Here is a 27,490-nt window from a genome sequence, read left to right on the forward strand (position 1 = left end):
ACCAATCTGAAAAGTGCGGACGATTCTTGACTTGACCTCCTGAACCGCATCTGATGAGGGTGAGGATGCAAGGCAGTGCCAGTGATGCTGCAGATAAACGACACAAGTGTTGGTGTACAAAGAAATTTGTGAAGTAAACTGCGCCCACCACTAGTGCCCACCTTTGTCTCCAAAGCCCAGGTGGGTCAGAAAGACACAACAGTCTGGGGGTCTTGTGTTCCTAAGCCACATTTTATTTCTCTCGTGTGTGCCCACGGCTACGGCCTCAACTGTTCAGTGTGTGACGACACTCGCCGGGACCACCGTGAGGCGCCATCTCTGCCACCTGCTCAGAGTTCCTTATTCTGAAAGTACGAGTGGCACTCGAGGTACGAGGTGACATTCCCAACATCAAAGCGGCCAGAAACCTCGTAGACGTAAACAGGGCACCTGAAACGAAACAGGAACAAGTGTCAGCGGGTGCCCACCTAGTCGCGGGTCAAGACTGTGCCAGGCTGCAGTCACCTCACTATAAGCCAGGATAGAAAGAGGCCAGGGGCGTCCTTGGTCTCCAGCGGTGCACTCTGTTGGAAACAAGCAAGTGGAGTTTTTAGAGGGGCACAAGAACTGGCACCGAGTGGGTAGTGACCCCCGCGACGAGCTTCACCTTCTTCTCCTCCAGAAACGTCGGCACCAGTGAGATGGCCTCCCGGGACAGCAGGTAGAGGCAGGGGCACTGAAACGGGAAAAAGACGATGTCAGCACCCACCCGCCTGCAGCCTGGGGCATCTGCCCAGACACGGGGCACTCACCGCTCTGCGCGAAGTCGTGGCACTGGCACAGGGCTTCTCCTTCATTGACGTGACGCGCCCATCTTCATCCACTTCCAGGATGCCATACTTGGAGGTCTCTGGTGGGGCAAAGAGAGCAAACACAATGAGCGGCCATCTTGGCTCAGGTGGTCTTATGGGGTGGGGGGGAGTTGGCATCTGCCACATCTCTACTGCCGCTTGGTATTTGGCAGCAACACACGCGTCTGCTGGCGTGGCTCACCTTCTTCTGCGCACTGGTAGGACAGGACCAGACTGGCAGAGGCTCTCGTGGCTTGCAGATCTCGAAACGTCTGCAGGAAGTCGGGGAGGCGGAAGTCCTGGGTGAGTAAAGTGTCTCTGTGGAAAGACGAGAAGCGGGCATGAGTGGGGGGCACGAGTTCAGGTGGTGACCTCGCCCTGATCAAGGTTGGCACCAACTTTAACAAACACGGGATCCGTCCTTAGAGGGGCTCTCCTGCTTCTAACCCCCTTCTGTGCCCAATGACGGTGGGCTCATCACTGGCCTCCTGGCTACGGGTACATGAGCAGCTTGGGCAGTGCCAAGGCAGCAGGAGCTCGGGTCCCACTGAGGTGGGCAATGCGTTCGTTAACCTTTGGCATCGCTGCCTGGGCTGGAGCTTCACCCCTCGCCTGGTTTGGGCACAAGTCCGTCCTCCTCTCAAGCCTAAGCCATCCACCCTGACTGGCACCTTTCAGTAGGTGGCCAGCCCCACATAAGGGGGTCTCGTTGGCAGTTTGGACCCCCTCTTTAACGCACTCAGAGTGGGTGTTGGCTCTTTAGCTGCCCCCGTTTTCACTTTGGGCCAGAGACCCCAACACGACGTCTCAGTGCCCCCCCGACCTCCTTCCGCCAGGTGGTCTAGCTGTGCCCCCCGTTACCTTCGTTATGAGTGGTCCTCCCTTGAGAGGCCAGCTGGCAGACCACCTTTGCAGCAATTCAGCTGAGACTTGGGGGGCTACTGTCATCTCGGGGGTCTCCATTCTGTTGTCTCCCCTTCCTTGATGACTGGCTAATCCCAACCCACTCACTCCCCTTGGCACAAGCTGGCATATGGTGGGTTGGGGGCTGCTAAAGTGGTCCTTGTCACCATCCCGGTGGGCCGACGTACCCGGGGGTTCAAGACGTGCTGCTGAGGCTCATGGGACAGAGCTGATGTATGAGCGGCAGGGGCCACATGCTGGCGTGGCATACGGTGCCAATCAGAAGTGCTGACCGCCAGTTTTACCAAAACACAAAGGTGCCACTTGGCTTTTGTCCCCCGATGTTCTTTATCAGTCCTTCATGTGTTTCTGCTGCTGTGCCCCCTCCATGCCATGGCTGACTGCTGCCCCTTTCCTCTGCTACTTCAAAACCACTGCCAACCTTTCCCCTGTTGAGTTTCCTTTTTGGTAACTGGACCAGTCGTGCCCACTGGCATGGCCAGATGCATTGGCACAGTTTTGTGCCCTTGTCCTGTCAGCGGCAGTTCATCCGACTCTCAAATTGAGTAACGACGACTGGGGCTCTTCATCTGGCACTTGTGCCCCACTGGTGGGCTTGCCCGGGCCGGCTGCTGCTGTAAGGCGCCATAAATCTCCAGCCTCGGCTTTACAGGCAGAGACCCCAGTGTGTGAAAAAGAAAAGGGGCGGGGTCACGGTGGGCACCACCGTGTATGTAATGGGTGCTCGTGAGCAGGCCCTCCCTCCACTGGGCAGTGCCCGCCACGTTTCAGAACAGCCCCTCCTTAGGTGCCCAGAGTGCCACAAGCCGCGCAGACACGGGTGCAAGGGGCAGCTGTGTGCTCACAAAGGTCATTCCTGGGACCACCAGGAGGGCTCATCCCCGTCACCCTGGCACTTGGTCACCTACTCCACGTGTCCGTGAGCCAGTGGCCCCCATTTAGGGTTGGCAGGGGGTCCTATTTGTTTGCCCCTTGGTCATCACCTTTTTATTTTGCACATTTGGATCCCTGTGACTATCGCTGGCATCCTCCACTGAGGTGGGTGCACTTGGCAGCAGTTAACAGCGAGAGGTCTGATGCCAGCTTCTGCCAACTAAATGCGCCCAACATCCTTGTGTGCCAGCAGAGCAGCTGCTGATCCTGGGGCAGGCCACCTAGCGCCGTGGTCTGTGTGTTCTCCCGTTTGAAGGGCCCGCTTGGCATGTCTTATGTTGGTTTCACAGGTAGGCACACACAGTAGTCTCCCTTGGCACTTGGGCACAGTTGCCACGGTCACCGATTTCATCGGACTGACTTTCCGTCAACAGTGCGGTCACCAAGGACGGGGCACTTGGGCACAGCTTCTTTGTGAAAATTGTGGACGTAGTCCAGGAGGGCACCCCTCACCCGCTAACTGGGGCACACTTCCATATCCTTTTATCAAACACTTGGCACACAGGTCTGCCCATCCTCTGGGGGCACCCACTAGCTTTCCAAAAGAGCCAGGGCTGTGACGTAGAGTAAGGCAAGAGCCTGGCGGGGCAAACAATGGGAGGGCACTGCCAATCTGTGCAGCTGTGCATGATCATCTATGTTATAGTGAGGAGGCAAACTGCAAAGAAAGCACGGGCAACTTTGGGGCAGTTGGCAGGCCTCACCATCTCCACGTATAAGCATCGTTCAAAATGGCATCTGCGCTGGCACTAGTAGGCCTGAGTGCCAGAGCAGGCGCCAACGTCAAAAAAATGAGGCGTCACGTAAAACCTAAAATGGAACCTACCCTCCGATGACGAGGACGTGATCAGCAATTCCAAAGTGGCTGATGGCAAAGTGCAGACTGCCAACGGCACCCAGACGGCCCTGAAAGACACAAAGCATTGAGTGAGGTGCGGGCACTGCCACAACATGCATATCCCAGTGTGTGCGGGTGCACCCACGCTGCAGCAGCTCTATGGCAGCTGTGCCCACCCCAATCACGCCTTTGGCACAACAACAGTGCCCCCTTCAGAATAACAAAGGGGGACATTGTGGAGTGCTGAACCCGGGGGTCCACATATCAGTCAATGGGGCACACTGCCTGGACGCCACCTCTGAGGGGTGCACCGGACCTCCTGATGGTGTGGGCGTACTGGCATTCCCTATGATGGTCAGGTGGTGCCCAATCTGCACCCACCGATGGGTCAGGCCGGAGGGATTCTCTGACGCGTCTCGTGTTTCATCTGCACATCACTTGGGGTCCAAGCCAGAAAAGTTCAGATGGCTCAGTGAGTTACAAGAACCCGAGGGGCAAGCGATGAGCCCCCTGCTGGGCACAACCTCTGAGTGGGCATTCTGAGTGCCCACATTTACACAACACAGAGGTCCCCCAGGTGTGCCCAGTGTCGCTGTGCACATCGTGTGGTCGTCCCGTGACATCTACTGAGTGACGAGACTTGAACGGGTGACATTCATTCAACCCTGCGCCTGCTGACGGGTACTTCAGTGTGCCCCGTGGGAGACAGGGAGCCCCTGACTGGCACTGGGTGGAAGGTGAGATGGCACACTGGGAGTGTGCTGCATGTAATCCGGTAACAGAAACCATTAAAGGGGCAACGTTCACACCTTGGACCACCGGGGGGCTCAGGCCGGGACTTCACAGCACATGCTGCCCGACACACATCCGGTATTCCACGGGCACCAGGGTGCCGCGACCCCAGTGAGAGTGGCAGGAGGAAACTTCCATACAAATTAGTGGGGCTGCTTAGGGAGGAGGCGGCAGATCTCTGGACCAAGACGAGGTGGGCAAATACAGCAAAGGCCACCACCGAGTGCCTGGCATCACAAAAAGAGAAGCTGTGTTGACTGGCGAGACCCCAGCCAGTCTGTTACTCGTATTTATGCCACTTTGGGCCACTACTTCGACTCCCCCCAAAAGCAGGGCATGGACCTAAAAAGTGGGATTTGTGCAAAACGTCCTGCGTGTGCCAACAAGATGGAGAAGCGCGACACTTCAAACGCTCAGCCGCCCCACCGCCACCATTAAAGGCGCACCGGTCGGCAGGCAGAATTTCGATGAGCCCACTCCTTTAACGGTGCTGACATGTAGTTGAGGCGCCAACAGTATAAGCTGGCATTCCATCATGCCAATGAGCAGCTTCAGCGCCAGCTCCAGGGGAGCCTGGGAAAACAGCACGACTGCCAAAGTCACAAATGAATTCCAAGCGCTAGGGTGATGGCGAGCGGTATGGCTAAGGTTGGCAGACCCCCAAATAGAGCCATGAAAAGAACAAAAGGTTCAGATTGGCAGCTGGCACTGGCGCTACAACACAAATTAATTCAAGAGACAAAAAGCGTAGAAGAGGAGAGCAGGTGCCCAACACGGCCGTACAGGAGCGCCTCTTGATCCAAACGTGACCCACAGCTGGCAGTGCCACAAACCAGGGACGTGCACAGAAGGGTGACTGCAGTGGCTCAAGGCCCCGTTGGCACCTCCCGGTTATGGTAAGTGGCGAGAAGGCCGTGTGACTGTGGTCTTAACGGGGGTCTCCATGCTGGCACAGGTTTGGTTTGATTGACGAGTGCACCGCAGTGACTCTTCAGACACGCCACCCCTGGCAAAGTGCAGAGACCCCCAGCTTCCATGATGGAGAAGCCGTGAGCGTCCGCGGGCCACCAACGGTGTCATTTTAGTCACATCCTGAAGCTGCTGAGCCGCCCTGCACCTGCCTGGACCCCGTGGTCATCCTGTCCACTCACCCCTGGGACTGCAGTGGGCTCGTTTGTCACAGACGTGTCCCCGAGTTTGTGCTGGGACCACCATAGGGGTAGTTAGGGGGCCATGGCTGGGGGTAGAGACCAGAGGGCAGCAATATGTTGGGGAGGTGGTCCACGACAGGAAGACGTGCTTCATGTGTGACTCGCTGGTGCCACCGCTGAAGCTGGCACATGGTGGCAGCTGCTGCAGCAGCGTTGTGAAGTTCATTAAAGTCGGGGGTCCTTAACTTGGGGGTGTGGCTGGTGGGCACGAGGATCTCGCTCATGTAAACCTTTGCAGCTGGCGAGGGCCGTTTTTTTATTTTACTTCTTTCAAACTTTGAGACTCGTCTTTTTTTGGAGAAAGGGTGGCATGAAATTTGAAAGACAAAAAAGATAAAAGAACACGGGATCTAAGACTACTTGGCACGGCAAGAGGGGCACAGGGTGGGCGTCCGCCACTGCTTTACTGAGACGGGGACAAGACGAGAGTCAAAGGGCAACTCCACAGGAGGGTCCGCTCCCCTGGTCACCGCTGGCCACAGTCTTCACCCGACGAGCTGACCCTCTGCGGGCCGTCTATGAAGATGAGCGACGTGCCCGTCACCGGGGGCTCACTGACGTCTCTGAGACTGACGAAGAACTCGAGGGTCTCAACGCGCAGGTCTGCATTAAGCAGGTGGAGATGTGCTTTGGTGTTTCTCCACGGACAGCAGGGGGCGCACTGGGTGGGACACAAGTGAGAGGCCCAGGAGCAGACAATGGCAGAGTTCCATCACGACGGTGGTGACGAAGGTCCATTCGGGATGTCATTTATTGAAGTGGCAGTCCCTTCATTTGCTCCTTCAACTCCTCGTTATAGCGGAACAGGAAGCGCAAGCGCAGTAGACGGCCGAGGAACTTCACAATGTCACCTGAAATGAAAATGTAACACATTCTGACCTCTAAAAAGTGTCCCTTGTCCACCACAAACTCTGGACACGTCACCAGCACACATTGGCATGCTGGGCAGTTGCCCGGGACGCCATGCCAATCTATGTATGGTGTGTCTTGCTGAGTGGTTGTGTAAGTCCCGCTTTGCCAGGGGGCCTATAAATGTTGTTATGACAACCCTGCGTCGCGTGCCCTATGATATTTCTCTCCGTGTGCGCAGGCGCGGAGTGTCTAACGGAACCCGGGCCGACGTGAGGCGCGCGCACGTGCCGACCTTTATGCTTGGTCCGGCCCGTCGATCGTCTCCATGATGCCCTGATGCCCGTCAGTCTTTTTTGCACGTCCCGTTGCCGCAGATTCAGCCCTTCGTTCGCCACTGTCGCCCTCACGTCAGCGGCCTCTCCATTCAATTCACGGCGCGCGCGCCCCTGCGTCTGACGTCATTTTCTCCGCACGGCCCCGTCAAGCGGAGACTCACGTCGGGCACAGAACGGGTAGCTGCCAGCCGCCAACTTCCGCACAGGACAGATTTCGCTTTATTTCAAATTTCATTTCTCGCCAATGTTGTAAAAATGAATAAATAAAAACATAAAAACAAATAACGGACTTCGGCGTCTGCGCACACCCACCTGGTCAGTTGTGGTGCCGTCGCTGACCACGCGAACTCCCGGGAAGCTCCTGGCCCAGTCGTCGAAGCGCCGGCGGTGCAGCTCGTTAGTCTGGTGGCGGATGGAGAAACGACACAAAGATTTAGACAAAGATGGACAACTCGACCCTCCGGCGCCCCGCCACTCACCACGACGCAGACGTCGGCCACGCGGCCCCCGAGGAGGCCCATCCAGCGCGACAGCAGCGGCTGAGCGCCGACGGGCAGCAGGGCTTTAGGCGTACCGAGCAGCGCCCGCAGCTCCGCCCGCCGCTCGGCCTCCAGCTCCCGGTGAAGCCGAGTGCCGTAACCCGCGGCCAGCACCACGACTCTCATGCTGCTGTCAGCTTGGGCCGAGGACACGTCCACCGCGCATGCGCGCCATTGTCACCAGGGAGACGGCGTCTGTGCGTTGCTAAGGGCGCGAGGACGGAGTAGCGATCGGTGGACCGGGCAAGGAGTTGGGAGAAGTGGCGCTGAACGGGCTGGCAGAGGCAGGCAGGTGGGTCTTTGGTTTGGGGGGGGGGGGGGGGTTGCTTCGTTAAAGCTGTCACACCAAGAGTGATGTCACATTTTGATGAGTGGCATTAGCTGGGGGTCGTCTCTGCTAAATCAACAACTGCCCTTTGAAATGGACCACCAGCAAGGCTGGCAGGAATTCCCCTGAATTACCGTCGTGTGTGTTGTCCGTGGAGTCGCCTGGTCAAAGAGCCCACCGGCCGCTCCAGGGCGCACTTTGATCTCCTTTGACCGAGAGATTTGGGTTTTAACTGAGGCGGCCAGCATTTGTGGTCGGACCCTCTGCTGTCGCACGACGAGCCCCACGATTGCTGCCAGCCACTTGTCCCCCCCAGGTCAGGTGGGCGCTGACAGTGCAGTTCCTCTCGGGGGGCTCAGCCCCTCGCCTTGCTTTGCACCACCTTACAGGGCAGAGAGGAACAAAGAAGGGGGCAGAGTTGAAAAGCTGCTGAGGTCCACTCAGGGACACTGAGGATTGGCCACAAATTAAGATGGCGGACGCCCGGGACCCTGTGGCCCTCTGGGATGCCCGTGTGACAGCTCTGCCCTCGGCTCATTAGTAGACGGCGACATTCTCAGACCCCCTGAGCCCCCCATTCAGATTGTTCTTTAAAAACCCCTCTGAGTGCCCGTCTGAGTCTTCACATAAAACTGGTGCCAGGGTGAAAGAGCAGCCACATCCCACCAAAGTGACCCCACGCCACCCTTCACTTTTAAAGGTCACATGAGACCGGTGTGGCCACACATACAGGAGGGACCGCACAAAGTGCTGGGCATGCAGGCCTTGTCTGGGGGTCCTGGAACAAAAAAGAGGCACAGTGCCCCCCTTGGTATATCACTAAAAGCACTTATTTTGAAACTGAATTTTAATGACATTCAGAAATCGGCAAGACTGGCATGGAGGGTCTCATTGCGGTCCATCGGCAGACAGGTAGCTTGGTGTCCAGTAAGCACCCGTAGGTCCTGCTGTGAATGTCCTTACACTGTGGAGGCCAGCTTGGCATATGGACTTGTACAGCTTGTGCCACCACTGCCTTGTGCCAGCAGTCTGACATTGTTAGCTGTGCCACATCAAGGCTTTGACACCCACTCTTTTGATTGCCACTCTTCACTTGTCTTTTCTCAGCTTGGCATGGCTGGCTCTGCCCACTCCATGGAGGTGGACCAGGGATACTTGGCGGGTCTGACTGCCCAAAGGAATGCCAGCGCCTTCTTCGAGAAGTTTGAGCGCAGCGAGCTGCAGGAGCTGCTGGCCCTGGTCTCCTGTAACTGGCTGCTGTCCACCGGAGACCAGAGGCTACCACTTGAGATGCCCCCGGGCATCATCTCCCAGATGAAGGGCTTCAGCAGCCCGAGCGTGGTCATTCTGGCCCCAGTGCACCCCCGCAGCGAGCTGGACTACAGAGAGGTCCACCAGATCATAAGGGAGCTGACCACCGGCATCTACTGCTTCAACCAGGTGCCCTCCGTCTGCCTGGAGGCCAACTTCGACAGCAGCACCTCGTGCCAAATGCCGCCGGCGTACTACGACACCAGAGTTGGGCAGGTGCTGACCAGTGTGGACTACCTCATCAAGACGCTCTGGCATGGGGCCACCATGCCCAAGGAGAAGCGGCTTCGCTTTTCAGAGTTGTGGCGGACCAGCATGGACGTGGACTTGAATGGAGCACCGCAGACCAAGAAGGACATGGTGGGCGAGTTCCTGACCGCAGGTTAGTCTGCTCCGCGCCCACTGTGACCCCATGGGTGGCATCTGAGCCACGGGTGCTGACAGTGTAACCACAATATGTGATGGGGCTCACCACAGAAAGGTGCCATACGGTCAAGGTGCCCGTAGTGCGTGCCAACCACACAAACCCCCTAAATCTGCTGCTCTACACCTGTGGTGACGTCTGCTCCTCCGGCCCCCCAAATTCATTGTACTCCGCGACTTGCGCCAAGAAACTGCAGCGACGTGTGGCTCTGTGGCTGGGTATCGCTGACTGTACTGGCGCTCAGGAGGGCGCTATAGGAGCTTAGGGCTGGAGTTGTGTGGTGAGCCTCCAGGGGGCAGTACAGCGCCACGGCTACAACACCAGCATGTGTGCCAGACGTGTCACTGCCGCTGCTCCTCGGTGTCATAAAGCACCTTGCATTGCTTTACAGGGGAACAACAGGACGGTGACGTGGGGTTGGGCCTATCCTGGCAGCACTGGGCAGGGTGCCAGTCCATCACACACATGGCATAATCCATAAATGAGGGCAAGTAAGTTAAAGAGAGCCGAGCAGGTCCAGCGCAGGTTCAGGGGCAGGGCTGATGGAACTCGAGTCACAGAAAGTGGGCACCAGAGTCACCAGGCTAGGTGGTTGGCACAGCGTGTGCGGTCGCAGCTGAGTCCACTTCTGCCAGTGGTGACGCCCTCCACTCCCAGTCCCTTACCTTGTCCTTTGTGCCCCCAGGTCTGGAGGATATCTCAAATGACCCAACGTACCATGGCATTTACGACGGGCAGGAGCAGAGGGACCCTAGCTTGGCACCGCAGACCCCAGCCGAGGTCCAGCTCTTCATGCAGCACGCGGACCACTTGGGCCTGAAGCTGACGGCCTACCTGCAGAGCTTCGGGCAGCACGAGAACCTCTTTGTGTTCAGTGCCACCTACGGCCTGTCCAGCGTACTGCGGGTGACCGAGGGGCAGATGGACGGTGTCACCTACCAGCGCCTGCAGCAGCGGCTCTCACGCCAGGTGGACGTGGTGCTCGAGCACCTGGAGAAGAAGCCGGACACCTGCCGGGATGTGGCCTGCCTCCATCTCATCAGCTTCCTCGTGCCATTCCTCATCAGCCTCAAGAAGAAAATGAAGATTCCAGCCGTCGAGCGTCTCCTGCCACCCGTTTCTGGTAAGTGCCTGGCACTGCCCCCTCCCCACTGGCCACCCAAGGGCAGCACTGGCTAACTACCAGCTGTTTGTGGTTTAGAAGACAAGCTGAAGACTGAGCGAGAGTTTCCACCGCTGCTCTTTGGCCCCGAATTCCGCTGCCGGCATTTCCAGCTGGAGCCCAACACGTATTGCCATCTGCATGGTGGCATCGAGTTTGAGGTGGGAACGCCGCCCATGGAAGAAGTGTCCAAGGAAGTGAAGGTAGAGTTCTGGTGCCATGGCAGGGCAACGAGGGCACAAGACTGAAGCCTAAGTAGAACAGAGGGACAGAGAGAGTGGGCACCTAGTTGGGCAAGGGCACAGCAGGACGAGGTCTGTCATTGGCACAGCTGTCAGTGTGTACCCAGGCTGAAATTTTCTTCTGCACCCACTCAGGCTTCACTTGAAGATCTGCAGCGGGTTGCTACGGAGGGAGCCGAGCAGCTTCTGCGCCAACGTGATGTCTACTGGGAGCAGTTGCCCCTGCCGGTGGTGCAGCTAGATGGGCGCAGGTAGGCAGTGTGGGCACAGGAGTCACCCTGCCCTTTGTTGTTCACTTGTGCCCGCCCACTCATTTCTTGGTGTCTTTCACAGATTCTATGTGATTTCACTGGAGTTAGAAAGCTTTTACCAGCAGGCAAACCCGATGCCATGGTGGGGCGCCATGACCGAGACCATGAAAACACTGCGTGTCAGACGGCTGCCACTCAGCGACGTCCAGCTGCACGAGCAATTCAAGAAGACGTTTGGCTACCGAAAGGCCCTGAAATGCAAGGTATGGCAGCGGGTCTCGTTTGGGCACTTAAGCCGTTTGGCAGTGCCCAATGTGCCCCCTTCTCTTTTCAGAACCTGGCCTTCGGGCTCAAGTCGGCGGCCGAGAGGGGCCTGTCTGCCGTGCTGCACACCTTCGGCCGCAAGAACGCCGCCTCCCGCCTGCACGTCCTGGATGAGGGCGGCTACTCGCTTGTTCACGCCGCGGCCATCCACAACCGGGCCGCCATCATTTGCCAGCTGGCTATGGCAGGCATTCACTTGAGTCAAAAGGGCAGCGGGCACTCCGGCCAGGCAGGTAAGCGGCTCAGAGCCAGGGTCTCGGCCGGCCACTGCCCCTCCTGGTCACCTCTGCTCTCTCCTCAGGTCTCACCCCCCTACACCTGGCGGCCCAGTGCGGCTCTCTGGAGGCCCTGAACTGCCTGCTGGGCCTGCGGGTGGACCACACGGCGGTGGACCGACGTGGCTGGACGGCCTTCCACTTTGCTTCGTTCTACGGGAACGTCCCCTGCATGCAGGCCCTGTACTGGAAGGACCCGGCCCTGGTGGACCGAGTGACCTCGGCCGAGTGAGTCAGCTAGCGGGTCCTGGGGTCCCTGAGGTCGCTTCGCTCTGACCCGCCCTCTGTCTGCCCGGCAGGTATGGCACCACTCCGCTGCTGCTGACCGCCATGTCCGGCTCTGTGGCCGCACTGCGGTATCTGCTGGCCATCGGGGCCGACTGGAGGAAGACGGACAGTTGTGGGAACAACCTGGCGCAGCTGGCGGCCCTCTACTGCCACATCGACAGCCTGCGACTCCTCATTGACCTCCAGCTGGACGGCTTGCCTGTGTGGCACGTGCTTGTAGGTGTGTAACATGGTGCACTGCGCCGGGCACCAGCCTGATGTGCCAGTGTATGACCCTTGTGCCCGTTTGTCCCCTTCTCTCTAGAAATGCTGTGCTCGGCTGACCAAGTGTCCAGGGAAATGGCAGTCCGGTGCCTGGAAGTGCTTTCTGTGGCTGCGGGCAACTTCTGGGAGGACATCGTTAAAGCAGGTGACAAAAGCCACCAGGCCTATGCTGCCAGTGCCTAGCAATGGCTGGCATGTCACTCACTCAACTTCCTGGCTCCTGTCTGCAGGGGGCGTCCCAGCATTGGTGGATTTGCTGCGTGGCCAGGGGGGGGCGCTGCAGTGTGTGGCAGCTGGCGTCCTCTGTAACGTCTCCAGACACGAGTCGGCTGCCACCGCCATTGTGCTGAGTGGCGCCACGCCAGTCCTCATTGAACTGCTTGGCAGTCCGCAGGCCGAGCTGCAGTCCCGCAGCTCCCTCATCCTGGCCGACCTCGCCCGCCAGAGTGGCCACCAGACCCTCATAGCACAGCTGGTAAGCTGAACTGGCAGTCAGACACAACCTTACTAAGGTCCACGAGTGTGACCTGCCTACTCTGTCCCATCAGGGTGGCATTCGCCCGTTGGTGCAGCTGCTTGGCTCCGAGATCGAGGACGTGCTGGTCAACGCCGTGGACTGCATTCGAGGCCTGTGTGTCCACAACTCGGCCAATCAGAGTGCAGTGGTGCAGGAAGGCGGGGCTCCGCTGCTGGTGGAGCTGCTGACCGTCAAGTCTGGTAAGTGCCTGCAAGTCTGGGTGTGCCCACCCCGGGCTGTGCCCGCCTTCTTTTAATGGCACCTTCTCGCTCTGTGAATGCACAGATGTCCTGCAGTGCAGTGCAGCGGCCGCTCTTGCCGAACTTGCCAGGAATCACCAGAGAAATCAGGATGCCATCGCGGAGGCCGGGGCGGTCAGCCCACTGGTCAGCCTCATCAGCGGGCGCAAGACCACAGTGCAGGTGGCAGCTGCCATGGCTGTAGAGGCCTTGGCTGACCACAACCCCGCCATCCAGCAGAGGTTCCTGCGCACCGACCTAACAAGACATTTGCTGCGGCTGCTTAAGGTAGGGCTGCGGGTGAGGGTCTTGGCACAGGTGGGCACCGCTGATAACCGAGAACTGTGCTCTTCCCACAGGTTTTCCAGCTGCAGGTTAGAGAGCAGGGCGCTGTGGCCCTGTGGGCACTTGCCGGACAGACGCTAAAGCAGCAAAAGCAGATGGCCGAGATTATCGGGCTGAACTTCATCCTCGACCTGGCGATGGCACCGTCTGACAGGATGCGGCAGGTCGGTGAGTGGCCCACCTGTGCTCTGCTATTCCTGGCACTGAGCGCGCACTTGGTATACCCATGTGTTGTCCTTCACAGGGTGCCAAGCGATCATCGCTCTGAGCCGCAACAGCCGGGCCTGGCAGGAACAGATATGCAAGGAGGACGGCGTGAGCCCGCTGGCGCGTCTGCTAAGGGCACCCAAGACCACAGAGACCACCCTGCTGGCCGTCATCAAGGCCTTGGGTTCACTGTGTGTGGGTGAGTGACTACGAGTGTCCGGTGTGCCCAGCCCACTCCTTTCACGTCGCCTTGTCTCACTTTGTCCTTGCTGGTCTCTTCTAGGTGTGGCACACACCAACAGTGCCAGCAGCCAGCGTGCCATCATGGATGCCCATTCCGCCCCGGTTCTGATTGATCTGCTGATGAGTCACCAGTGCCGAATGGTGAAGGTAAGAGCAGCCCTGGGGGTCGGTGTGCCCTTGGCCACAAGGCTGAGGTGGTGCCCGCTGCCCATCCCATTTCTCTTTACAGGTGAGGGCAGCTCAGACTCTTGCCAGCTTAGTGCTAGGCAACCCAGAGCTCCAGGTGTGGCTTCGTAGCGAGGAGCAATTCAGTTATACCCACGTGTTGGAGCTTCTTCAGGACCAGGTATGCCTGGGTGCCAGCGGGCACATTCTTGCAAGTCTTAGCACCCCATAACCACCGTCTTTTGTGATTCTGCCCGCAGGATGTCGGCCTCCAGGCAGGCTATGCCCTCACCCTCTTTGCCTATAACAGCACCCTGCAGCAGGCAGTCATGCTCGAGTGTGGTGGCATCTCTTTGTCCAGCTACGAGCCGTTCCTGCACTCAGATGATGAGACTGCCAGGGCAAAGGCAGCATTTCAGGTGAGAGCAGGCAAGCGGAGCCGTCATTGCCACGGATGCTTGAATTGGGGGGTAGAGCAGTGCCAGTAGTGTGCCCACTTATGGGGGCTCTGCCTCATTTCATTGCAGGTTGTGGTTTTGGCTAAAGTCATAGTGGACGCCGAGCAGGTCACCCTCTCGGCCCGTGGTGTCACCATCCTGGTGGAGCTGCTCAGTTCCAAGCAACCCAGGACAGTCGCCCTGACAGGTAAGCCCATGCCAAGTGTGCCACCTCCTGGTCCCATGCCACTGTATTACTCTAATCTTATTGTGTGCCAGGTGAACTCCTTGCCAGTTTGTGTCACACAAGAGCGGGCATCCCAGACGCCATCACCAGCCTGGGTGCCGTGGAGCACCTGTGTGGGCACCTGTATTCTGGCCATGAACAGGTAGGTCAGGCCGAGGGGGTACGGCTGCCCTGCTCCCTCATGTGATGCCCATGGAGTGCTGTGTCTGTCCCTAGGTCCGTGCCGCCTGTGCCATCGCCCTTGGCTACCTCACGTTCCACCGGCCCGCTCATCGCCTCCTACTGGCGCAGTGTCGCAATCAGCCAGGACTCTACAGCCTCCTGCTTGCCAACATCTCCCAAGATGGTAAAATCTGTAAGGTGTTCACAGATGAATTCAAGCGGCAGCAGACGATCGGTCTGCCCTCCCAGAGGTAGGGGCGGTGGAGGGAGTGCCTGGCGCTGCCCATCTCCTGCCATCACACACTAACCTGACTTATCTTTTATTGCAGTTTGGTTATCAATGGAGGCCCACCGGTGACCCCATGCCACGGTATGTGTGTGTTAGCCATTTAGTGCCACCTGTGTTTGTCATCAGGGGTCACTCGCCAAGGATCCACCACTATGCCCTTATGCCAACTTGTCCTTTCTAATGCAGGGAGACCAAAGACAGCGTCTGCCACCCACAGCCTCCACAATGTGCTTGTCGAGCGGGTGCCACGCTCCAAGTCAGCTCCAGGGACCCAGGGCTCAGTGGCCAGCGGAACCAAGTGCCACGGACAGGCGGGAGGGAAAAGCGACAAGACACAGTGGGAGAGATGAGCCCAAGGGCCACCTAAGACTGGCACAGCCTTTATTGTCAACAGGAATCCAAGGCCCATCCCTCATGTTGCCAGTCTCAGCCTCACGGGTGGCAGCGTGATGGCACTTTGCTTTACCTCCTCAGAAATGTCTGTGCCAAAGGTCGCCCTGCATAGTGGGAAAGAAGGGGACAAAAGTGACTGCAGCAGCTGCTAGTGGCTCGGGTGCCAAGAACCACCAGTATTACGCACTTACTTTGGCTGGTACCTAATGCCCGCTGGACTGGGGAGGATGCCGATGCCCTCTCGGAGCCGTTCAATGCCATTCCTAGGGGACAATGACAGACATGTTTATCACACGTGTCTCACAACCACAGTGCAGTGTGCCAGTCCAATACTCACCAAGCTACCATGGCACCGTTATCTGTGCAGAGCCGAGGAGGAGGACACAGCAGCTCAAGTCCACTGGCATCACTGATAACCTGCAGCAGCTGCCTGGCATACCGATTGCTTGCTACACCCCCGGAAACGACCTGCGGCAAGAGATCATGGGCTGGTTACCTTGGGTCTAGTGCCAACTGATTGCCAAGTTTCTTATTTGTAATAATCACAGGTGCCCAAATGTTGGCAGGTCAGGATTTGGTTCTGAACCTCGCCTCTGCCAAAACTTGATAGGATGTTAGTTGTGTGTGCCAAGTGAGTACTGGGGCGGGCACCAGGTTTTGGAAGACCATTAAAGCTGGCATATGGGGTATGTATGTGGCATATTTCTGGCAGTCACGTACAAGTGTGGGGCTCCTCTCTGGCAGTAGACTCCTCGCTTTACAGAACAGGATGGCACGGTGAGTCCTCTTGGCGATATGGGCACAGACAGCATGCTGAGCTGCAGCACAAACGTCAGCCACACAGGACAGGACCTGACCGTCCCGCACACCTGCAAGATAAACGCGACAAGTTTAGTGGGCACAGTGGCATTGGCTCCTGCCCCTCAGTGCAGTGCCCTCTTACCCTCCTCCTGCTCTAGTCTGGCGATCGTCCGTTCAACTTGCGTTCGAAGGCCGGCAAATGAGAAGTTGCAATCCAAGTGGCGCCCCATCGGAGTCCGCAGGTTAAACTTCAGTCTGTCCCCTTGTAGTGCCAGGTGCTCCACGGCCTGCCCGCCTCCCATTGCACGGCACTCTGGGTGCCCAGCCAAGGACAGCCTCCTGGCAATCTGTCCAGAGAAAGCGTGACAGCAGTGAGCCCCAGGGCCGCCAGGCGAGCTGGTGCCCTCTCACTGGGTCTCACCTTATCCAGAGAGTCTCCCGGCGCCTCGTCCAGCGCCTGTCCCAGCAGCAGGAAGTCGGACACCCCCCTGGCCAGTGCCAGCAGGGCGTGACCACCAGAGACGAGCAGGACCAGGAAAGGGAAGGGCAGGGGCCGCACCATGCGAACGGTCAGGGCGTGCGCCTCCATGTGGTGGACGGGGATGAAGGGCGTCGGGAGGCCCTGTAGAAGTGTGCCAGTGAACTCGAGTCCAACAGACAAGCTGAGGGCCAGTCCAGGCTTCACGGTGGTGGCCACGGCAGACAGGTCACTGGCACGCAGTCCGCTCTTCTCGAGGGCTTCCTGGACGATCCGGGCGATGTGCTGCCGGTGCAGCACCTGAGCCACGTGTGGGATAATCCCACCAGTCCTGAAACGAGAAGAGAGGCCATCTGTCACCACAGCTGTCACTTGTCAGACAGGAGCAAAGGGGAACGATGTTAGGCAGAGCGGGGAGGAGTAAAGGGTGATCCAGATGGCACGGACTGGCGAGAAATCACATGTCAATAGCAGGGAGAAGTATAGGGTGACAAAGAGAAGAGTGACCCCACTGGGTGGACAGGTGAGCCAAATGGCACCCATCATGGAGGAGTTGTCACGTGGTCAGTGTCCACCGAGGCAGAATCAAGACTGGCCAGGGCAGTACAGAGCAGGGAGGAGGAAAGGGTGGCTGGCATGACAACTTACGTGGATGGAGAAAAGCCTGGCAGGGACAGCAAATGCGGTAAACATGGAAAAATGACAATGACACAAAGATGGTGGGGGTGCTAAGTAAAGGGTGACACGGACCGGGACTCCCTGCCGGTTTACTTTTCCTGACCTGTAGTTTTAAATCTCATTTGAGCACAATAATCTGATGAATGCACACCCAAGGACAGCAAACCCCCTTGAACCCGAATACACCCAAGGACAGCAAACCCCCTTGAACCCGGACTCATCACAAGCAGCCCTGGCTCGAGGTTTTACTTTAGCAACGAGGAGGTGGAGCTCGAAATCTCCATCACATTTGAGCTCTTTTCGGCCCTGACGTTCCTACGTTACAAATGGCAGCCAATAGCGCACATGTGGACCACGAGGCCGAGGAGGGCGTTCGTGGCCGTTCTTGTATCGTGTGCCATTCACCGTTGGCTCCCTCCGTCCACCAGCCACCCATCTACTCGACAAGAAAGCGCTACTGCCTCCTGTGTGGGCGTGGCCGGTCCTTCTGAGCGATCTGATTGGTCAGTTTGCCTTTGGCAGGTCAATGGAAGGGATGATAACACAACCGAGGAAGGAAGCGGTGGGCATGACACTGGCATGCAGGGGGTACACAGAAGGCAGGAGATCATTGAAGTATTTTTAAATGTATTCGATTACCTGGGTAAACAAAGCTAGTGAGAACACCACGTGGTATGAAGACAAGTGAGGGGCTCCTCCCCGCTTTCCCGGCTTCTTTGGTCCTTTGTGCACGTGGGGAATTTCTCCATTTTAAACAATAAAATTCATGTCTGCAAAGCACCGAGAAGGTGACAACATGACAAACGGGAAGGCAAAGACCCTCGCAATCCGCGGAAAGGAGAACTCCAAAGTGGCCACCCCGGCATCTCTGCCAATGTCTGTCTGTCTGTCACACACTCTTTCTCTCTCTCTCTCTGCGACAGATATGACGCTTGAAAGGCGCTATACTAACGCCTCGCTCTGCTTTAGAACAATCGAAGCTCGACAAACATAACGAGGTCATCCGAGCGCCAATCCCCACCGATACCATTCAACAGGTTGGTCCGTGCCCGGCGGCGCCTACCTGAGGTGCTCTTCCTTCTGCGAGTGCAGCGCCTCCCCCAGCACTCGGCCGTGCTCGTCCACCACCGCCGCCCCGGTGTCATCGCAGCTGCTCTCGATCCCCAGCACGACGCGGGGCCTCCGGGACGATAAGCAATGTACGCGCGAGCCGAAGCGCCACAGTCGCCATGCCCGAAGACGCGCGCGCAGCATGCCGATGCCGCCTCCGGCTTCCCCGGAAGTAAACGCTCGACGAGGTCACACGGCTCAAAAGAGTCCGGCGATCAACGCAGAGCGAGACTTTTGTTCCCGAAGCAACCTGGAAGGTCGGAGAGCGAAACGCCGAGAGGCGGCCAGCCGACCTGCCCGTCCCGACGAGGAGCTTCTTCGTCTCCGCTGCCCGGTAAGACGGCGCTTGTTGACAGATGTGAAGTTGCTCGGTTAGCAGGCAGGCAGACTGCGCAGCTCAAACGGCTTTCTAGTAGCATCCGCGAAACGCCGTGGCGGCCCGCTATTCAGTCGGTAACGGGGGGCCTTAGTGCCCGCTGTTTGTGCGCCGGGCTCAGTTGGACCTGGCGGGCTGGCGTCGTTACTTCCCGGGGCTTGACCGGTGATCTGAGCCCCGCCTGCTCTCATTCGGAGGAGTTCATGATTCCTTATTATGAGGCTGACGTCCTTATGCCGATGGCTCAGCTCCTGTTTGGAGCACAAGCAGGTCAAGTGACTCGCTGAGGGTCTGAAGGCCAATGACCCAAGCACTGCACCCCACGCTTTACTTTCTTTTTGTGTTTGCCCCTTGCAGATGCCATGGAGCCCGAGTGCAAGCGGAGGAAGACTGGCACTGGTGCCCTGCTGTCCTGGGACGTGGTGCCCGTGCTGTCTCCCGAGCAGTGCCAGGACGTGGAGCTGCTGGAGGCCTACGCTGCCCCCATCTTCAACAAGAGGGAGACGTCGCGCCTGGTGAAGGAGCTGGCCACCGTGTGTCCTCTAGCTGGTCTGCCACACATCAAGAGGGTGCGGGCCTGTCCGGACAAGCTCAGCCCTCACCCCCTTGAGGTGCTCATCTGTTTGGCAGACCACAAGGCGCACCAGGAGGTGCCATCTCTGGATATGCTCCTAGCAGGGGCCGGGCCCATTGACTCCTCCAGTCTTGGAAGGCCATTTTTGGTGCGGATAGCGGCCCGGCCCCCTCTGACGAGACAGCAGTTCGAGAAGGCCAGTCGTCACTGGCCAACCTCCTTCCATGAGGACAAGCAGGTGACAGTGGCCTTGCGAGGTGACCTCTTCACAGAAGAGCGTAAAACGAGAATGCAAACATACATGGAGCTGGCGATCCAAGCTGCAGTGGCAGGCCAGGCGCAGGGCATGGAGGCGGTGGGAGCGGTGCTGGTGGAGCCTGATTCGGGCTCTGTTCTTGCAGTGGGACATGACTGTCGCTATGGCCCCAGCCCTTTGCTCCACGCAGTCATGGTGTGTATTGACCTGGCAGCACATGGGCAAGGAGGGGGCGCCTACAAATACAAAGACTACCTGGCCTGTCGCTTTGTGAGGGCAGTGTCAGGGGTCCACCCTACAGCTGAAGAAGGAGGCCATGAGGAACTGCCATACATTTGCACTGGTTATGATCTGTATGTGACCAGAGAGCCTTGTGTCATGTGCGCCATGGCCTTGGTGCATTCCAGAATACGCAGGGTCTTCTTCGGGGTGCCCACGCCTGATGGAGCTTTAGGCAGCAGATATAAAATTCACACCCAGAAAGACTTGAATCACCATTATGAGGTGTTCCGAGGAGTCATGGCGCACGAGTGTGAGCAGCTGAGTAACAGAACAGCTGGCACGTTTTAATGTAGTTTTTAATAAAGTGGCACTGCTACCCACCGATCTCCTCTTCTTTCCATCTGCATGTTGGCAGCAGCCGTACCAGCTGCACCTCACACCACGTCATTGTCATTCACCCAACGCGGAGCGTGTTTGGGCCTGGCCTGGACTTGGAGGGCTGCTGCTGGAAGAGGGCGAGGCGAGGGTGAGGCCAGCGCGGGTGCTTGCCAGGTTGTCTGTATGTGGATCTTAGCGTAGGCACAGGGACACTGCATTGTAAAAATGAGACGAAAAAGCAGAGTCCTGACACTCAGTGGTCATAAAAGATTAATAAAGAGTAGGAGGTAGCCCGATGCCCTGGCTGAATTGCTCTTCATGGTCCCCTCATCACCCACTGCCCCTTACTGGCTAGCTCTCTCACTCCTTCACCACTTAAGAGCACATTGGCACAAGCATGGCTGATGTCTCCTCGTCTACATCAAGTGAGAAGAGCACCACTTTAACGTAACGCTCTTGCTGCAGCTGGTTTTGCCGGCTCTACGCAGCCCAGGAGCCCCTTCGGCCTTGTTTGGCTCAAAGCCCACCTACCTGTGTTTTACAGGAGCGACGTGAAGATTGGGGTCTGCGCTTGAATCCAGCCCAAGGTGTAGGTGTCTAGTGAGTGAGTGGCATGGGCACTTTGTCTTCACCGAGCTGCGCGTGTTAGTGTAAGGCACACGAGGACCACCTCAGTGCAGGCATTTAAGCAACAAGGGTCTCTGGCCCACCCCTTTAGTGTGACCGGCCTCACCACACAAGTCTTGATGGGGCAGGCGGCTGGTCTCCATCCTGATTGTCAGTAAGGTGACACAACGTGAACGGAGACCGTGTGACCAGGCACAGGCCCTCCATGTGTAAAGTGATACAGCGGCTGAGGGTCTTTGTTGGCATCCCAGTTTACTGCTTACACAACTGTCCTTGGTAGAGTGCCACACAGAAGATGACAAACCCGTTTTAACAGGACAGCTGCAGGCTTCCTTCATTATGCAGCTCATCTCAACGGCCACCTCCTGTTCGTGTGATGCAGGTCTGTGCGGTTAAGCAGATTGAATGTTCTACCAGGGTCCTGGTGGGCTGATCTGTGCTGCTCAAGCCCCATTTTCATCAACTGGCTGGTTGAAGACTCCTACCCTTCTTTAAGGTGGTCTTTCCGCCCTAAACCACTGCACTCCCCATTTTAACTGCTCTTTAGTGGGCCTCACGCTTACAACGAGAAGAGACAAGCAGCTCACAGTCTAAGCTGGTCAGGCTCACCCCACCAGTGTGTCACCACAGCGTCTGTCTGAGAGGACAACGAGATGAGAAAAGTGAAGGACGATGAGCACCGACCTGAAAGGCACATCGCTGGCAGCGTCTGTCAGCCTCGGGCCTGGGGGTCCAGTGTGGCTGCAGGTTTTTGTTCCAAGCAGATTCCTAATCAGTGACAACGCCTGGTGCCACTCCTCTCATTTAATTAGCTGGGATTATTTTTCTTTTATTCTGCTTTCAGAAAAGCACAGCAGCGTGATTTTTACATTTCTATGACATTTAGAAAGGTTTCTGCTTTTGCTATCGATTTCAATCCTTAATTCTCTTGTTGTATCTTTATTAATGAGAATTAAAAATGAGGAGAGCAGACACACTAGCAAACAACACTGCATAAGTAACTTCTTGGTACATTTTAATATATATATATATTTCTTTTTAACCAAACTCAGTTTTCTAATTTCTATATTATTCCCAAAACACAGAACTTGGGAAATAAGAGTTCACGTAATTAGCCCAGGAGTCCAATTAAAAACAGAAGCTGCAGCCACAGGGGGTCCCCAGGACCGAGGCTGAGAAACGCTGATCTAAGGTATCAGAATGACGAACCATCAAACACCACAAGGACGACTGGCTTGGAGTCACAGTGTTGTGAAAAAGTATTTGCCCCTTCGCCATAGTCTCTCATTTGTTTGTCACAATGGATGTCAGCATCTCACACCGAGTACACACACACACAAAACCAGGATACGGCAAGAAACCTGAAGGCGGCTTTCTTACAAACCCCGTTTATTTATACACGCGAGTCATAAAAATGTGCTAAAACACTTCAAGAGCATCAATGGCTGCCGTGAGCCGCTCCGGAGACTGTGCTCCTCGGCTTAGCCCTGGATGTCCAGCTCAGCAGCAAACGTTTAGCCATTTCTGAAACACCAAGACAAATGATGTCAGGCAGGAGCGAGGCCATCGCCAGAGCCGCCATGTCAGCTAATTGATCTTTGTGAACACTTCTGCTGGCCACAAAACCCTTAACTGCAGCCCACTTAGGCACCAGCATGGCCACAGAACTGGAGAAATCTACCGGCTGGTGTTAGCCCAGCTTCTCTAACCAGAACAAGAGGCCTTTAGCAAACTGGGCCTCTGTGAATAAGCAGCTTATTCAACGCAGTCTCGGCCAAGTCCGGGGGAGCGTGGTGTGTATTTGAGTTTGCAAATTTACTTATTGAGCTTCTGGACTAAGCCACATCTCCCTGGGGACCTCTCTAAAATGAGATCAAGGGAACCAAGTAAACACAGAACAGCAATTCTTGAGTTACTCACTAATAAGGTTCTCCACCATCGATCTGTATTACCACCTTAGTTACTCGCTCCAACAGCTGAGCAGCACTCACTGAGAATGAAACTCAGCCGACTGAACCAAAGCCACCCACACACACGAGTGACGTCCTCACCACAACAGGCTGGCCTATCAAAATGAGCCCAAGGGCACCGCATCGACTCATCCAAGACGGCACAGAGAGAACATCTAGAGAGCTGCAGCCCCCTCCAGTCAGTGGAATTTAAAACACAAATGGGAGGGGAGCAGCACTGCAGAAACATCTGCTAGCTAAGAGGAGCATCAGTGCCATGAGACACAAACTCTCTGCGTGACACAGGGTAGCAAAAGCATCAGACCCAAAATAAAACGTGGCATTGCTAGTGGAAGACGTGCCATTTTTTTTGAAGGAACCGTGAATTGGCTCATTCCTAGAATACTCCTCTTAAAGAAAACATCCAGTGAGCTGAAGTGTCACCGCGTCATGCAGCAGGACGATAAGCGAAAACACCAAAGCGAGCCTACAAGTGCAGGGCTCAGCCGTCAAGCAGGGGCCGAATCAAAGTCCTGATTGAACCCGACACCTACAAGCCTAGCAGCAACGTTCTGCAAAGAAAGGTGGGCACAAATCCCTCAACAGCAATGTGACAGACTGGCATCAAATGAGAGGATGTGTTTTGCTTGCAGTGCCACTAATTACACCAAGTATTGAGACCATGGGGGCAATGACTTTTTCACAGGGATGACTGGGGATTGGAGAACATTGCTCCTGATTTAAGAGTCGTTTCGTGTGGTCACTCAGGAGGAATGGAGGACATTCAGGAAACAAAAACCTGCAGTGACTGTGGCCCACCAGAGCCCCATCCTAGACCTCTCCCCCGTGGCCTCAGACTCGGTGACAGGTGCCACACTGAAGCGTCACTGAGAGGCTGGCATGTTGCACCCTTACAGCTCATGGCAGGCACACAGAGAAGCAGACGACCGACCACAAGGAGTTTGTTTCAGTAAATTTACTTTCTCTGAAATAAAAATAATAATAATAATAAAAAAAAAAGTCCAATGCACATGAGACTCTAGAGACTAACACAAGAGTCACAAGAGAGGTGCGTTCCGATTACAAATGACGCTCACGAACGATACACCATCGGGTGGGCTCACTTTGAAAATAAAGCAATCCACAAAGCAAATGAAATTAGGAAATGGGAGTCCTAACTGACAGCTGGTCTGAGAAGAAGAAGACGACGACGACAAATCCAGAAATGGCCAGAGCGCTCCCCGTTGCCTTGGCAACTCTCCCTGTGCGCCCAGTGCTCAGACGGAGCCTTTCCAGGGTTAGGACTGGGCCTGCCCAGCTCTTTGGAGAGATCTACCATCAAATACGTACCTACTCATGTTAGTAAATGCACTTTGCATTCTCCTGTCCTCTGAAATGCCAGCATGGAGCAGTGAGTGGCAATAAGACATACACCGGGTACACACTACCAGGGTACAAAGTACAGATCACCAGTTCAGTTCACGTACTGTCGGGCGGCCGCTGCCACGCTGTCTCAGTACTTGTTGATGCCAAAGATGCGGACTCCATGAAGCTGGGGCAGTTTGGGGATGAGTACACTCAGCAGGGAGGCCGTATTGATGAAGCAGTGCGTTGGGTCGTACTTTGTGTAGAAGCTGGCCAGAAAGTATCTGCAGAAAAGAGAAAGCAGGACAGTCACCCGGCTGTTCAGGGAGCAACGCCAACGACCCCCAAAGCCGCGACGGACGACTTACATGATTATCGGCGATATGGTGAAAAACTTGCGCGAGGAGGTGAACTGAACACCGTAGTCCAACTGCTCCCAGTGCGTGAGAAGCCGGGCCTTCCCCTGATCAGGGGTCTCAAAGGGCGTCCCTTTAACAGCATGCAGAAACACGTACATCCCCTGCAGAATGAAGCACAGGCACATTGGAGAGCCCACTATAAGCCTGCCTGCCTGCCTCCCTCCATGCACTCAATCGCACATCCAGCTTACTTACCAAATTGTGGATGACGTTGGTCAGGGTCCACACCACGGGCACGCTGAAGAAGGGAATGCTCAGCAAGACGATGTGCAGCATGCCAACCCCGAGTGCATAGGTCAGCCATATCCCCCGACTGTTCATGATCCTCGTGTTGGGGTTCACTTCGCTGTGCGCCACACCGACATTCATCGTGACCTGGGGAGGGACAAACGAGTAAGTGGCGGCCCGGGCAGCGCGTCTCGGCGGACATCACGAGTGTGGCCACTGCCTGCTCGGGTGCCCTGCGCAGTTGGAACACAAACCGGCCAAGGATGGCCCCATGCGACCCAGTACTGGTCCGATGACGGATTCGGGTAAGACATCCTGCAGAACAAGAACAGCTTAGTCGAGCGCCGTGCCCGGCCGGACGGGCAGAAGTTACGGAGGGCGGCTTAACAGGTGGACACGAGCCGCCCGGGGCTCTCCGTCCATCTCGAACACCCGGCTGGAGTTGCCACGTCTGCCGACTACTGGGGCCTGCCTTGGACGAACGAGTCCGGTGTCGAGCTCCAGGGACTCGAAATTCCGTGCGAGAAAAGTAAACTGCGCGTCGGTGACGGGCCCGCGATCCAGACAGCAGCGCTCGGCCATTCACCCGAGTCGACAATTAAAGACGAAAGTGCAAGTGAAGTGTCCTCCCGCCCGGAGGCGAAGCTACAGCCGCGTCCACCTCCCTGCACGTCGGCACGAGGCCGCCGAGGCACCACACGAAGACCCCCCGAGCGCCCGGCTCGGCTTCTCAGCCGCTACTTACGGAGTCGCGTCTTCCAAGTCCGCAGCAGGCGTCGCGCTCAGGCCTCGCGCCGTCGTTGTTTTTTCTTGTTGTTGTTCTATGGACGTGCGCGCTCTCGACACCTCGGGAGCGAACGCGTCACGCCGCACGCACGCATCCCGCCTTTCCCTCCCGCCCCTGTGGACAGACGGCACAAGAGTGTCTGCCAGGCGTAGCAGGTCTGAAGATTTTATTAGCGTTGTTTATACGAAGAGTACAATTAAAAAACAAACACGAGCATAAACCATGGAAATCAAATAAAGTTGAATTGCCTGCACAAAGCGTTATCTTTACTTCATGTTTTCTTTTGTTAGTGCAGTCGAGTAATTTGACCAGTTCACTTCGTTTTACTTTGGTATTGCGCAGGCGCACGAGACGTTCTCCAGTGGCGGTCAGTACAAACTTTACAAACGTATCGGGGACACATAGGATTTGTTTCAACGGACAGGAACATAACGGGACTTCAGACAGAGTAACGGCAATGGAGCCTCACAATGTCTGTGCGCAGCGAGTGAAACTGCTGAGCATCTGTGTGCTGGAAGTGATGATATCCTCCCGTACAAATGTAGAGAGTATTACAACTAAACAAATCATCTGGCCAGTATCAAAATGTCACAGTATACGGGCTGACCAGTACACGATCTGAGCGTACGTCGAGAGGGGCACTGAGGCTTCCATCACCGGGTGGTAAGCGTGCGACATTCGAGACACCTTTAAAGAGCAGCTCCAGGTCGAGGGACCTTTCAAATGTCCTTGCCAGGTTAGCTTCATGAATGAATTAGTGCTACATGAAACTGGAGAGACTCTGGAGGCTGGAGCCTTGTTGGATTTCCTTTCTATTAAGGTCAGTCTATGATATCCTTCCATTGCCAGCAGAGCCTCAAATATGGGGGCTTAGGGAAGACCCACTGTGCCAACTGTGTGCGAAGAAAGGCACCGCGGCCCACATCCTGGCAGGTCACTCCAGGGAGATTCTAGTGGTGGCACAGCAAAGTGTCCACTCTTCTAGGAGCCATCATGCAGCAGGCAGGGCAGCGTTGCCAGGTCCTTCAAAAATGAATAGCCTGAGGACAGGCAGTGGTGCAAAAAAACTAGCAGGTCGTGGCGTTGAGGGTCGTGGATTAGGTTCCTACTATCAAAGACAGTGATGTTTTTTAAGAAAAAGTAGCCCGTTGTTTCCCATGAATGCCGCTCATAAACAGCTCAATTTGGATGAGAAAACGACAGGAGGAAACCTCAGTGGACCCATAGGACACTGGCACCATCTGTGTGGAGAGGAAGACAAAAAAAGCAACATCCTCCCTAGGCACCAGGGTGGCAAAGAAGGTCCCTCCAACTGCCCAAATATGTCGAAGGCCTGGCAGGTGAGGAAGGTCATCCTGATTGAGCCGACTGTCCTATGCAAGGAGGGGTGTGACGAGGCCCACAAGGGCAAAGCCACCAAGTAGTAGGACGTGGTCCAGGAGTGCAGGCTGGGCTGACTGGGGTGGGGTTCACACGGCCAGGACTCTCTGCCCTAGGAATATCAGGGAATGAAAGAAAGATGGCTGCTCGCAGGAATGGAGAGGCAGCAGAAGGAGCCTCCAGCTGGTTATGGCACAAAATGGAGCAGTCAGGCTGGAGGTCAAGAGCTGACGGGCACCAATTTACCTGCACTGCCAACCCATCAACTAGAGGGTGTTGCGGTGAGCGGTCAAACCACCTGGGGAAGGCTGGGCATGTCTGACAACATCAGGTGTGGATAAAATGGCCACCGTGGCTGATCTCGTGATTGCAAGTGAGGGACCTCCGGGAGCAGTGAGTCCTCCTGTCCAGTGAGGTTCCTTCATTCACAAAGAACGAAATGAACGCCAAGAGAAAGTGTCTGCAACGGTGTGCTAGATTTCAAGTAAAGAGAAA

General features: G+C 56.3%; 5 protein-coding genes across 5 annotated transcripts; 2 read left to right on the plus strand and 3 right to left on the minus strand.

The window, feature by feature from the left end:
* Positions 1–210: 210 nt before the first annotated feature.
* On the minus strand, positions 211–7,380 carry zgc:136439 (uncharacterized protein LOC678627 homolog). The gene is made up of 8 exons (XM_028806074.2): positions 7,195–7,380; positions 7,028–7,117; positions 3,514–3,593; positions 1,033–1,148; positions 792–889; positions 647–715; positions 505–563; positions 211–429 (listed from the first exon to the last, which is right to left on the minus strand). The coding sequence occupies exons 1-8, from the start codon at positions 7,378–7,380 to the stop codon at positions 330–332; spliced, it is 798 nt and encodes a 265-aa protein (XP_028661907.1). The 3' UTR covers positions 211–329.
* On the plus strand, positions 7,379–16,054 carry ankar (ankyrin and armadillo repeat containing). The gene is made up of 23 exons (XM_028806066.2): positions 7,379–7,546; positions 8,690–9,275; positions 10,003–10,440; positions 10,519–10,682; positions 10,857–10,972; positions 11,055–11,235; positions 11,307–11,529; positions 11,598–11,799; positions 11,871–12,079; positions 12,164–12,268; positions 12,354–12,598; positions 12,672–12,840; positions 12,926–13,167; positions 13,239–13,392; positions 13,469–13,630; positions 13,715–13,821; positions 13,904–14,020; positions 14,100–14,258; positions 14,367–14,484; positions 14,556–14,665; positions 14,740–14,936; positions 15,015–15,055; positions 15,161–16,054. Exons 1-23 carry the CDS (start codon positions 7,379–7,381, stop codon positions 15,322–15,324), a joined length of 4,377 nt encoding a protein of 1,458 aa, XP_028661899.2. The 3' UTR covers positions 15,325–16,054.
* osgepl1 (O-sialoglycoprotein endopeptidase-like 1) lies at positions 15,313–18,599 on the minus strand. The gene is made up of 7 exons (XM_028806071.2): positions 18,388–18,599; positions 16,590–16,977; positions 16,311–16,515; positions 16,088–16,236; positions 15,705–15,835; positions 15,559–15,630; positions 15,313–15,471 (listed from the first exon to the last, which is right to left on the minus strand). Exons 1-7 carry the CDS (start codon positions 18,576–18,578, stop codon positions 15,387–15,389), a joined length of 1,221 nt encoding a protein of 406 aa, XP_028661904.2. The 5' UTR covers positions 18,579–18,599; the 3' UTR covers positions 15,313–15,386.
* On the plus strand, positions 18,577–20,210 carry adat3 (adenosine deaminase tRNA specific 3). Its single transcript, XM_051930447.1, has 2 exons — positions 18,577–18,805; positions 19,168–20,210. Exons 1-2 carry the CDS (start codon positions 18,577–18,579, stop codon positions 20,208–20,210), a joined length of 1,272 nt encoding a protein of 423 aa, XP_051786407.1.
* Positions 20,211–23,960: 3,750 nt separating this feature from the next.
* On the minus strand, positions 23,961–25,722 carry ormdl1 (ORMDL sphingolipid biosynthesis regulator 1). Its single transcript, XM_028806075.2, has 4 exons — positions 25,574–25,722; positions 24,796–24,975; positions 24,550–24,701; positions 23,961–24,465 (listed from the first exon to the last, which is right to left on the minus strand). The coding sequence occupies exons 2-4, from the start codon at positions 24,967–24,969 to the stop codon at positions 24,330–24,332; spliced, it is 462 nt and encodes a 153-aa protein (XP_028661908.1). The 5' UTR covers positions 24,970–24,975; positions 25,574–25,722; the 3' UTR covers positions 23,961–24,329.
* Positions 25,723–27,490: the final 1,768 nt, after the last annotated feature.

This window comes from Erpetoichthys calabaricus, chromosome 8 (assembly GCF_900747795.2).
Source record: "Erpetoichthys calabaricus chromosome 8, fErpCal1.3, whole genome shotgun sequence".
In the NCBI taxonomy this organism is placed as follows: domain Eukaryota; kingdom Metazoa; phylum Chordata; class Cladistia; order Polypteriformes; family Polypteridae; genus Erpetoichthys; species Erpetoichthys calabaricus.